General features: G+C 39.7%; 1 protein-coding gene across 11 annotated transcripts in view; it reads right to left on the bottom strand.

Moving 5' to 3' along the window:
* The window catches only part of LOC125768956 (uncharacterized), a 49,008-nt gene extending 37,620 nt beyond the window's left edge, over positions 1–11,388 (bottom strand). Inside the window, exons 1-5 of one of the 11 annotated variants that reach the window (XM_049437328.1) lie at positions 7,690–11,388; positions 7,437–7,624; positions 5,976–6,381; positions 5,595–5,902; positions 1,900–5,515 (exon numbers count right to left, since the gene is read on the bottom strand). In XM_049437328.1, the coding sequence (XP_049293285.1) occupies positions 4,326–5,515; positions 5,595–5,811 (1,407 nt within the window). In that variant the 5' untranslated portion in view covers positions 5,812–5,902; positions 5,976–6,381; positions 7,437–7,624; positions 7,690–11,388 and the 3' untranslated portion in view covers positions 1,900–4,325. Of the gene's footprint in view, positions 1–1,899; positions 5,955–5,975; positions 6,382–7,436 lie in introns of those variants that run through there. The other 10 variants (XM_049437336.1, XR_007418997.1, XR_007418991.1 and 7 more) reach the window with 10 other exon arrangements.
* Positions 11,389–13,506: the final 2,118 nt, after the last annotated feature.

The raw sequence follows: 13,506 nt of genomic DNA, 5'->3' as shown, positions 1-13,506 counted from the left end.
CTGTAGATAACATCACTTGATTTGAAATTGCAGATTTGGACTTAGGAAACGATGTTAACATGGTCACTGCGCCCACCGTAGGTTCTTCTTTCGTGCCTTCTTTATGCAACGTTTCGTGATGACGCTTATCACACTTCGTGCACCTCGCCCGAGAAAAACACTTCGCAGCCCAATGGCCTGGAGCCAGACAGTTAAGGCACAACTTTTTCTTGATAGCCACATCGTACCGTCCATCCACTGTCAATTCCAAAAATGCCTTACACAAAGCGATGGCATGAAGCTTTCCACAATGCGCGCATGTATTCTGTTGTTGTTCTGTTGCTAGGTTCGCCACACGACGATCGTTTTTCTGAGAACTGGTCGACGCTCGATGATCAACCGCGGTAGCGTCCAAAACACGACACTCCATTCGAAGAAATTCGAACAGCGATTCCACTGAGCACACGCTTTTGTCTTCCAAATGCTGTTCCCACTTTTGCTGTGTTTCTTCGTCTAATTTGGACAGCACTAATTCCACCAATAGCATTCCCCAGTTCGAAGAACTTTCGCCGAGCTGATCAAGCAGCTTTGTATTACGCTCAAAACCCTCGATAAGATGGTGGATTTCCTTTGCCTTTCGCATTTTTATTTTTGGCATACGCAACAGTTCCTTTGTGTATCTTTTCTTCAAAAGATACTCGTTCGCGTATCTTTTATTCAAAGCATTCCAAGCAGCTTCATACGCCGAACCACAAGTAGGAAAAGCATCCACAACGCTCGATGCATCACCTTTCAAAGCCCCTTTTAAATACATCATTTTCTCAGTATCAGTTATTCCGGTATTTTCATGAACTGCTGACACGAACAAACTGTGAAAGGGCAACCAATCTTCATAGTTCCCGGAAAATTCCGGAAGCGCAAGCCGCGGTAGACGAACTCTTTTTTCTTCCTTAACACTGACCGGCATGACGTTTTTGCTCGTAAAACTCTGAAGCTTTTCTTCAAATTCCCCAATCAACACCATGCATCGTTCATCTGTTTCATCCAATAATGCTTCGTTCGCCGCTACCGATCCTTCGATCAAACGCATTGATCTTGTTACGTTCTGGAACTGCTCCAAACATGATCGGACGCGTCGCAACCTAGCTTGCACAAATTTTTGATCACCTGGCGTGAAATTATGCAAAAAATCCTCTTGCCGTTGCAAGCATCGCAGGATTTCTTCACGTTCAGCGATTTTTGCCTTCAACGACTCCATTTTGTCTTCGTTGCTTGATTTCTTCTTCTCTCGGAAATCCTCTTGCGAGAAACCCTCGAAAACTTCCTCATCCGACTCCTCCGAGTGGTGCTGAGGCTGATTTTCCATTTAGGACTTGCCACTAAGACTTGTAAACGTTAACCAAACTGAATATGAACACTTATCCTGGTCACGGCACCATATGTTGGTTTCTTAAGAACGTTTTATTACTGCCCTCTGTGGCTCCTACGTTGTGACTGACTCCTTGTTCCTCTTCCTTCGCTGACGCTGCCACCGCACAGTGGCACGTCATGTGGCTCGCTTTCAAGACATAAAACAAAAAATATATTACCAAACTGAACAACACGTTTTAATAAAGTATACTAGTATACGAAAGACAATCCATCGATACGCCCAACCAATTTCAACCAAGAACCCCGTACATGCGTGTTGCATGACCTCACGTTCTGTTAGTTGTTGTTCGCTGAATCTTTCCACCGGTGTTAAATTGAATGTTAATTTTTTGGATAATTTTGTTACAGGACCAGGTGTGTTGAACAATTAGCATGGTTTTAATCAATAGATGTACCTAAACCATTGAATTATATAAGAATGATTTGTTGGTTAATCGAAGTGCAAGCGATTAACAAACTCACAAACTTCAAACAAAAAGGTTGATGATCACGGAGATAATTATAAACATTCTCTCTGGATAATGATAACAGCAAGTCTCGGGATAAAGTCCTTAAAGTTTCTAATCTTGCATTAGTGTTGTTTCCGTTGGCAAATTACCGGAAATAACGTACCCAAGTTATCGAATCGATAGGTCGATTGCTCTAGCAAAGCTTACAGGAGTGGCTTTCATATTCGTAAGGTGCTCGCTATTGCCGGTTAATCCTTTGAGTATGGCTATACGCCCATGTACAAGAGAAGCCAGGTCTAAAAGAAAAATAAAGAAATAATGAATTTAATTATCTTCATTTAAATAACTTCAAGTATGTTTGACACAAAATTGAAAAAAATCCGTAAATGAGAGAAAACAAAACGAATATTGTTCCGGGATCGATTATTTGGGCAGCTATGGTTGTTTACCTGCTGCGGTGATTCTTGGTTCAAAACTATTTTTGCCCGAGTGTTTTCTGCCACGTGTTTTTTACCCCAGTGTTCTCTGTGCGTAGCAATTATAAGCGATCGTGACTAAAAGTATTGTTAAAGTGGAATATTTTCAATATTTTGCCAGTAAGTAGATGTGTATAAGATATATTTACGGTTGATGGTGTTTTTAAATCAAAATATACTTTGTTTCAAGGTGTATCATGTCTTGGCCAGAGATTAAAAACCAGCAGGAGAAGCAAAAGAACGCTCCATTAAGCGATTCTACTTCTACATCTCTTGCTTCAACGTCATCTGATGTAAATGCAACGCGAATACTGCAATATAAGGTAGATAAATTGAAATGTTAAATGTAACTAAACACGTTACACGCTATAAAAAATGGAAAAATTCTAACTGTTATTAAAATTTTCTACATACCAGCAATACAGCAATGTATCACCAAATGTAACAATCAGCAGTATTCCGGTGACAAAATCCAAGATGTTGAAAAATCTTCAACTGGTTCCTGGCAGCAATATTCCGGTGTCGAAAAGCATGTCGATGAAAGCTGTTTTGTCTAAGCCATCCACAAGCGAAGCCGGGTCTAAGCCATCTACATCCATGGCGGTTAAATCCTGTACTGCCGTGAGTAGGATTCCAGTGCAGCAACGAAAAGTATCAAGTGACCTTTCCGCGAATGTTTTAATACAATCTGACGACAGTAGTATAAGATCACCGCTTCGAAAATCGGTTAAGATAGACCATAACGTGGCTGATCAGCCAGGAACAGCGATGCCATCACATGATTCAGCCGACAGTTTGATACAGCCGATTCAATCACTTACCCTAACGGAAGGAGAAAAACTGATATTAAAAGAAATGGCAGCAATGAATCGTAAAACATCCCAAATGCAGGTTATACTGGACAAAATTATGAATGTGTTAGTACCAATAGATGATAATGATAGACCAATAGAGGAATTTAATTTTAATAGAATAGTAAATGTAGAGGACTTTAACCGTATGGAGGAAATTTTAAATGATAGCAACTATTTTAAGACTGTAATATCTGGAATTAGTGCAGTATTAACCCATCAGGATGCAAAAAACAGAATGCACGAGGCATTAGATATAATTTTTGAGCCTAACTTTCTAGCGTTGTGTAGCTGGACTGGTCAAGGAAAGTTAGGCTCAAAAATTCCATTTAGAAATTATAAAAATATTTTAAATTTGTTTAAAAACATTGCGCGTAATAGGTTTGGTGTAGAAATAGATAGCGCATTTGTTGAAGCTTTTTTTATTAATAAATTAAAACATGCGCAAGGTAGAGTTAATCTGTTAGGTATAAGAAAATCAACTTGTCACGATCGTCATAAGAAATAGTTTTAATTTTAGATTATAATTTCCTAGCAATAACTAAGACATACGGTCTGACCGTCACTATAGAAATAAATTTAACACATATTTAATACATATTTCAAGTATTCTGTAAATTTTCCTAATGTACATAAGTTTTAAAATAATAAGATACAACTTATTCAGTTCAACTAGAGCACTTACGAGCGATTCATAAGCCTGTTTCCTACGAAACAATCGAGAGGAGCTTTTCTCAAAACTACCTGTGTTCTCGATCTGGTGCTGGTTTACCTGAATTGGTGCATATGGGTAGGACAAAGTATTCTCGTCCAACAGTAGCATCTTTCAAGTTTAAATGAATGGATTTATGAATGAGTATAAACAGTGCCAAAAAGATTACCTATAGTTGCACCCCTCCAATCCGGAGCAGAACTGTAGAATATTGCACCTGGTGAAACAGAAAAAACAATTAGGTCGGCGAAACAAAATAAACAAACCTAATGACGTAAACATAGAAACTGCAAACATGAATAGTTTGAAAACAATAATAAGTTATATATCATTCTTTCATGTAATTGTTAATAACTGATTTCTCCATAACAACAAATATTAAACCACAATCAACGATTAATTGAATAAATTAAACTATTAACATGTATTATCTTAACGTGTGTATCAGGGGAATGTATAACATAAGACTAGGAAAATTCGTATCTATTTTAACGAGTTTACATTTTATGTCCTCGATACTATACATTGAAACTGTGGGTGAAATATCGTAGATGTAAGCCTCATAAATGTTTTTCATCCATGGTGAAGAGTGAAAAGTGTAGGATTCCGTTATTTCGCAAATATGTTGACCATAAATGTTGATCGTGCTGAACGCTTCTTTACAACTAATGTATTTCACGATGAAATCATCTTTGGTGAGAAACCATGCGTCTTTATCGTTGGCCCGCAAGACAAATTCCGAATTAATATTTAAAATTATGTCATTCCCTATAGTTTTAATATTAGGGAATGTAGATTCGACTGTATGAGAAGCTGCATCTAAATGCTTTAATTCTAATAATCTATTAACGGTTTGCTGTAAATTTTTATAACCATGTCGAGATAGCTTTTTTATAGATTGTAACTTATTTTCAAACGGGTATGAGGAAAAGGTATTAAGTGGACCAAAGTGGCAGACTTCTTCATACATGTGTAGCAAGTTGTGAATATTGCTCGACATATACACTTCGCCGTAAATTGAAGCAAACTCACTAACAAATTGCTTAAGCATATTGCCAGCTTGCTGCCAATACTCTCTATAAGAGTTAGAGGAAAATAGGGTAATTGCACAGTAATATAACATAAAATGGTTATATTCCGTGGGTAAAATAAACTGTTTTAAAACTACGGGACTAGCATATCGCAAAAAGTTAGCAAATTCACTACCTTTCCAGCGAGTTAAATGGTCTAAACCACGCAACTTTCGATGCACTTCAGATGGAAGTTTCATCTTTTTAATAATGCTGGATATTGCGACGCATTCTTGATTACTCCATTTGGTGCAGTTTGTTCTATGTTTGCCAAATATCCAAATCATAAGTAGCTTACGTGTTACTCCTAAATCGCTCAGGTGCAGTTGATCAGAGACAGGCACTTGTTTGATCAGATCAAATTGCGGTAGATCATATACAGGTGTCCGTTCGATTTGATGATCGCCATACAGAAAATTTCTGAAGTTTTCATCTGTCCGAGGAGCAGCATCGCCGTAAGGAAAATACACTACTCGGACCATTTCATGGGACTGCCCCCTCACTGTACATTTCAGACAACCTGCTTTTGCATTATAACTTGCTGTGCCTGAAAGAGAAAACAATCAGTGTTATTAGAAGTGCAGCTAGAAAGATATATTCATACAATATTTTATTATTTTTGTTACCTTTGATAAAAGCACGTGCTGGAGAGTCGGCAATGAAGGCACGCACACGAATTTGTATCAGTTTTCCAGCAATTATTATTCCATGTTCAGTTAGATTAGTCAGCTCTGTGACCAACGGACGTAAAAAAGCTTCTTTAGAACGTGGCTTGGATGATCCGCTAAAAATTCCAACAACCATGCAGGGTATTTCCGGTTCTTCGTGTATATTAATGAGCATTGGCCAAAATTCTGTCCGGCTGCTTTTGTGTAGAGGAAGACCATCAATTGATATGTTCAGCGAGAAGGTTGTCGATGTAGGTTGAAAACATCTGTAAAAAAAGGAAACGTATGTATGTATAAGTAAGCGAGTTAAACACATGAATGAAAATTCTCTTAACTCACCCAAAATAGTTCAACAGACATGTTTTAATACCTTGGTACCAAAACTCGCCTCCCGCAATGGGAACTATTTGTTGACCACCTTTCGGTGTTTGTAGCAAAGTGCGAGCATCCTTCGGAAAACTAAACTCTGTTTTTTCGCGTAATATCTCCAGCAATCCATTCAGCGCGTGGTGGGTTTGATGTGTAGTTAAAGCCCATCTTCTGATGCATTCAAGAATTTCTATTCCTTCCCACTTAGAAGAATATTCTAAATCACGTTCCACATCACTTCCGCTTTCATCCGTATCATCAATGGTTACCCAAGAATGCACATCATCTTTCACAGAATCTCTATCTTCACTCGTCCTAGTCAAAGTAGCCGGTTCGAATTCTTGTATCTCGGAAGCAGAAGATAAATCTTGCACGCCTGGAAAATTATATTTGTTTAGTATTGTTCTCCTAATAGTTAGTAGTTTAAACTGTTTTTATAATCATAAAATACACACTTTCATTTGGCAAATCACTAGTAACGATTTCCGAGTCGTGGTTAGGATCAACTGAATTGCTTATTTCCGAGCTGTTTCTTGGATTCGCTCTGCTGCTGATGCCGAACAGTTCGCGCTCCAAATTAGCATCGTTAGTAGCAGCAATTTTATACAGTGATCCTGTTTTACGCAGCTTTCTAGCCGACATTTTTAATCCACTTTACTCAACGAAATTACTCCGGCAAAAATACCCGATCACAATATCAAGAATCACACACAGAAATCAAGATATTATAAACCACTTTATGAACTTTATTGCAACGATGCCAAACACGAAATGAATGGAATTTTGAAAATTTTTCAATGGACAGGTAACCAAGGACAAGGTTAATTTCCAGTATAAAAGCAGCTCGTTTTTTAAACGAACGTTTAGAAAGCATATTCAGTTCGACAAGCAAACACCTACGAGCAGCCTCCAAGGACGAAGATCACAACGCCCAGTTCAGTGCGCAACAGTCAAGAACAGCTTTTTTCAAAGCTACCTGTGTTCTCGAACTGTTTGTCTGCCTGGATTGGTGCCTGGATTGGGTAGAAGACAACACAACCGAAAGCAACAGTTGCCTCCAGCGTTAATAAAGTGTTAATAAAGAGTATGATAACTAACGTTTGTACCTTTACGGTAACGGATGTTAAAATGTGTTCTAAAAGTTTTCGCTAGTTTACAGTCATATTCGATCATGCAAATTCATCAATTCATCACGTCCATTATCCGAAAAATAGCTCAAATTCCGTTTTTGGCTTAGTGTATGTAAACTTGTTTAATACCTCATCCCAATGGTATGGATGACAGTTATTATATTCAACAGCATCTCTTTCGTAGACGATCTGTGCACATTGTTAATTGTCGATTGTTATTTGCGGATGTATTAAGGAAATCCGTCAACAAACAGTCCACATTATCTTTTCGCATATCCATTTGTAAAACGATTGAACTTACCAAATTATCACAGGTCAAGTCAAAATCATTCTCTGGTATTAAAATACATTAAGCCGGCATTACTAATGCCGGTATAATGATCGACTCGTCGGAAGCCTCCCGGAAGAACAATCACCACGATATTTCGTTGCCATTGCGGTGCTGGTAGTTGCATCCGATGTCGATATTGCCGCTGATGGTAGCTGTTTCTAAAAAGAAAACAATCACATAACCATTTAGATGGAACCCTTTGATATTCTAATCACAATGTTACCTTACATCTCGGTGAGGCGGCAATGAAGGAGCGCTCCGGGACTATCGTGGTTTGGCTTTGATTGGATCATTGATACCGCACCGTGTAGTATCCGGTCAGAGGACACCGGAATGATAAACTCAGCAGCCGCACGTTGCATTAAGCTAAAACATTCGGAATATTTGAATGACGGAAAACCAACAGCAATACTCACCTGGCGTAGACACATGAACAATCAAAACAACAAACACTACCACATTTGCAAAAGATAAATTCCAGTACACACTAGATATATTAATAGCACTACAACATTTTTCACTTAAATTAACTAAACAAACTACACTTTTCTTAATTAAAATCGCAACTTGAAATGTTGCGATGCGGAAGCGTCGCAAAAACCAAAACAATCAAAATGGCGATCCTTGACATCGACAAACAAGAAGGATGAAAAAAACGACGAGTTCATCCCGACTTGTGTTTTGCCCAACACAATCACTCATTGCCTGCATTTGCACCGTCGTCACATCGCCGGTGACAGCTGGTACCAGATCTAATCGGGCGAGATCTCAAAATTCACTCGAAAACTGCTCGAAATGCTTGTTGGGACTTGATCCTATGACCTCGTATTCGCACGTCAGACATCGATGTGTCATGTGCGAGCGTGCGTGGGAGATAATTGAATGCGTAACATTCTGTCTCCGCTCCCTGCGTGAGCGATTATTATAAGCTGCGTGCGATTGATTGTATTCAATCTTTGTGATTTTGCGTACCAAAGAGCAATTGGCAATAAACCCTTTAAAAGTGTATCAAGCGAATACGACCGGCTTCGTGTTTATATTAATTGAGAATACGAATGGCTACGCTTTCGTAAAACAGTATTATTTAACCTAATTCTCGTTAGAAATACCATGCATTATCAAAAGGTTGTGGAGTATGCAACAAACATTTACTATCCGAACGCATTTCTTCGGTGCATAGTGGAGCTGCCTTTCACCGTTAATGCAGCGAAATCGTCCTTTGAGCATGCCAAATGTTCTTTCCACAATTGCTCGCGCTTTGGCATGTTGTTCATTGAATATTGCTTCTGCAGTATTAGCCTCGGCATTTCTGTGCGGCTTTATAAGCCATGGTTTTGATGGATAAGCAGAGGCCCCTAAAATTTTATGAAAAGTACGGTTAATCACATAAGAAATATGAAAGCAATAATAAGAAAGTTATACAAACCCAAGATCTTGCACATCTGATCTCCGCTTCTCCACTTTTCTTCTAAAAACGAAGAAATCGGACTGGAATTAAAGATGTATGAATCATGATCGGAGCCACTGAACCTAGCGTCCACAAACCGGATCATTTGTCTGTGGTCACATATCTAAAAGATAAATTTATTATCATTAAACATACTTTTAACCGATGCGAATTTGAATACTTGCCATTAAAGCGTTAAGGCTATAAAACCCTTTCCTGTTGTAGAATTGGATAGCGTTTTCTTGAGGCGCAACAATCCGGATATGTGTTCCGTCAATGCACATTACTACACCGGGTACAGGTAATTTAGAAAAAAAGTATCTTCTAGCATCCGATTTCTCGTCTTCATTCAAATCCATGTTGATAACGTATGATAGTTCACGCTCTAGCACTTCTAATGTTTGATCTAATGTTTCCGAAAACGTTGATTGTCCAATTGCCATCGTGTAATCATTACCGACACCCAGTTGGTACGATCCTTGGGCCAAAAACCGTAAAGTTGTAGCCAATTTCTCTTTTGCTGATAAGCCACGGTTATGCTTAGGAGCAATAAAACGAGGTATTTTGCCGAGAATTTCTTCAAACAGCGGCTTAGGAATCCGGAAATTTTGAATGAACCTGGAAAGCAACATGGTAACACAGAATTATGAATTAAAACTAAAGCCCATATGAGCAATCAAAACAAGTAACGGCTGTTGATCAAAAAGAAGTAGAAAAAAACAATACACACAAGACGCAACCCTCATTTTTCTTGACCGCTTGTCCATGATGGGCTAGGCTAGTTGCCGGTACACCACCGATGACGGAGCGACCCATCGGAATGTTCTTCAACGAGATTCAGCATGTGCTCACCCTGCAACTGGAGCTGACACCAGCTGACATTCAGCTTCTTGTCCGGATGCTGTAAACCATTGCCCGCTTCGTCTTCCGGGCTTGCACCTCGTAACATCCTTCTCGCTTCGGCTGCTTCTTGATGGTTCAATACAATCGATGATCGCATTTCTATAGTGGCCACTTATCAACTACACTTTCACCTGGAAATTTCTTATGATCCCGTACTACTCCGTTACACATGATTTTACTTACGCTGTATCCGATAATTCCAACGGATCTAACTCTTTCCGCAATCGCCGACGGTGTGTTGCTAAATTTGTATCCACTTCATCACTATCACCCATGAAAAATAAGGAATTTAACATGTTTAACACGAATTTATAACAAACTTTTCCCACTAGCAGTTGCAAACTTGTGCTACAGTTTGTAAACAAACGCGCGATTTGACAACAAATGTGACAGATAGTTTAACTACTCGATCTGTAATCTTAATGGTCGTTAACATTTTAAAGACTGGTGGATGGAAAGCGTTGGCGATACCATTTCGAGTAGATAATTTTAATGGTCGTTAAAACCAAACCAGTGGTTTAGCTTTACCGACTGCTTATGCGATACCAGTCATTGTTCACTATCGTGAAGTCGAGCGTTATTCGGAGAATACCACCCATGTATTTTGTGTAACGGAACGTGGTATCACCCCAGCTGAATAACCCTTTCCTGGGTAATGGTCCATAGACTTGGACTTGGAGGAGCGTGAAAACACACCTTAACACAAGTGAAAAGGAGTTGTCGACACTCGGAGCAAGCGCGATTCGTAGCGCGACAGCTTTCGCGATTTGTAGTTTTTCTTCTATAGTTTTGTGAAAAGTCGCATTGGTTGTGATTAATTCGACAAAAGTGCAAAGTTTGAAATCTGACTTGAACATTGTTGTGGAGTGCGCGATTTCTTCGGCGATCTTCGACCTTCGACGACAGGTGAGCAGCTGCATTTATCCTGTGAAACGGCTTGGTAGCGAAGAACAGATTACTGTGCTGGAACATTAGTGCTCGTGATTGCCTTGTGGTTTGTTTACCAACCGCGTCGCTAGCAACAAAGTGTTTGCTCAGATGGCAGAAATTCACACACGCGTTTAAGTTCACCTCTGTTTTGGATGATGACAATTCCTCCGTTTTAACAGGTACTACGATGTGGAAACTTTCAGGATCAAATTACTAACGCTGGAACCCTTCTACAATTATCGCATCGGAGGTCGCTCGCCATGTATCTCACCCACTGTTTTCGAGCTTTCTCAACCTGGTCCTGCTTTCCATCACTTGTTTTCTGAACCGGAGCATTTTGAAGACCCGGCTGAACCGCAATACCGCAGTAATACTGCAAAGACCGCCTACCGGCATGGTCCATCTCCGGTCACTGGCATCATAAGTGTTGCGACTGGAACTTCCGCTGCCCTTTCTATTTCGCAAGAAACCGCTTCAAAACTTTCGGCCTTTGAAGTCGGCGGTTTGCGCATATCTCCTTGCGTCTTTGGGCCGTACGTTCAACAGCCAGGCCACCAGGCAAATTCAATTCCCGTAACTGAAAGAGAAAGTAATACGACCGGAACATCGGTTACTCTTAGTATTTCGGAAGGAAGTGTTCGGAAGGAAGTGTTCGAAAGGAAAGGGCTGTACCTGCTTTGCTGTACTTTAGCGATCGCAGTGCATCGCAGCATACGGAATCGCCTGCTTTGTTTCAAAGTGCAACAACGTCACCGACTTTCTCCTGCTCTTCGAGTGCTCCTTCGCTTCCGGTTGAAACGAGCGCTCGTATTGATACAGCACTCGTTCCGGGTGCTCCGACTGCCAAATTCGATGTGGTGCGTGCCATACATGAATTACAAAAGGAAATGCATAGCGATCGACTCGCAACAGTCGACACATTACAGACAATGAATGCACATTTATAAAAACTTACTCAAAAAATCGTTCAAAACGGTATACGTACCAGTTTAGGGACCAACGATAATATGGATGGCAACGCGGTACGGAACTCCATCGACACAGCTAGCGACATTGGGACAAATATCCAAATTCCTCCAGTAAAAATCAAAAAAGAGTTGGATAAACTGGAGGCATTCCTCGCTGCTGATTGTAATATGAAAAGCATTCTTGCACGGTTATGCACTTTAATATCTGCGTATGACGCAGCAAAACGTTTAAGCGATGCTGTCCATATTGTAATCAGCGATGAGTTTTGACGCAATGTAGCTGGATGGGTGGTGGTAGAGACGGACCCCGCGTCTTCTTTGTCTCAACTTGGACCGAGAATATTAAAAAATTAAACGTCTTCTAGTGTCGAATATTTCTTCGCTACAAACACTCCTTGTCGCTAGCACACCGCTCCTTCGCCTGTCGGTCATCGACATCCAACTCATCTTCCTGAGTGCATACCGACAGGCGCGTTCGGGTTTGGTCCATCGGGCTAGTTTCACTCGCTCAGCTGTCACCTTCCTGTCAAATCGTCGTCGACGTTGCTTTTGTTAACGGTGGCGATACCAGTGGTGCTATATGAAACTTTTTTAGACCTATGAGTAGATATTGAAACCCTCTGCCTAGTGATACAGTAGTTTTAGCTCAATCATGCTTGTTTCAGTTGTTATTAGCGATGAAGCTACAACGTAGACAATTAATTATACCCAACCACTAAAAAAATCCATCTTGGTGTGGGTGAACTATATCTGAACTAATTAAAATCGCAGCTTTTACTGTTGGATATGTATTAAAACGTTTTCGTAAACGTCAAAGCATCACAAGAAAGGTTCAACAAAATCGTCATTCAGGAACAGTGAATTGTCAGTTAAATTGGAAGGTGTTGAGAACGTTGAGGCGAAACCTGGACTATCAAATGAGGATGTTACAACAAAAAAGGTGTTAGACAAGAGGTCCCCAACAAATTTAAGTACGATTTTGCTGACAAATTTGCCCGCAAACTGATGATATGGAAAGCCGTCTGCAGTTGTCGGCTCAAAACACGGGTTTTTAACAAATCAATCTATGAACTATGAATAGTTTGTAAAGATCAATGTCTGGAAAAGTGTGTTTTGCCTTTTATTGAGGCTCATAAAGGCCCAATTAAGTTCTGGCCAGATTTGGAAAGCTGCCACTACAGTCAGGAAAAGTTACAATGCGACATCAAAAATAATGTGGAAGAATTCGGCAAGAATATGAACCCATCGAACAGTCCAGAATTCCGGCCAATAGAAAACATATTGGGCTATAATGAAACGCAAACTAAAAAAGACAGCCAAAACCACAAAAACAGCTCCAGAACTCACATATTATTAAGAAAAAAAGGTGCTAAAGTGGATAAATCGGTTGTGCGGTAGCTGATAGGAGGTATCAAAAGAAAGGTCCGTGAATTCATCCGTAGATAAAAATCATATTATTTTGTATCTTTTTATTGAAAGAACAATAAACAAACTTTCGTTTAATCTAAGAATTATATTACTACGTTGAAAATTACTCGCTTTACAGCCTGTAAAGTGACCGAATTCTAATTGAACAATACTTCAGTTATTAGTTTTATTAGATATTACAGTTTTTTTTTGCTTCTTATGGACGGCCAGGCCGTATTAAGAGGTTATTACAGTTATTACATCTAAAAATAGGTACCGTTGCCTCTAAACAACTTTTTTTTTATTTTGATGCTTTCAGCACGGATTCAGCTCTAACTGACGTAGCTCGCGACGCAGTTGACATTGACATTCGGGATATAACGGT

Source organism: Anopheles funestus, chromosome X, assembly GCF_943734845.2.
Source record: "Anopheles funestus chromosome X, idAnoFuneDA-416_04, whole genome shotgun sequence".
NCBI classification, from domain to species: Eukaryota; Metazoa; Arthropoda; class Insecta; order Diptera; family Culicidae; genus Anopheles; species Anopheles funestus.
Note: the sequence above shows the minus strand (reverse complement) of the source record. Positions and strands in the feature narration are given on the sequence as shown.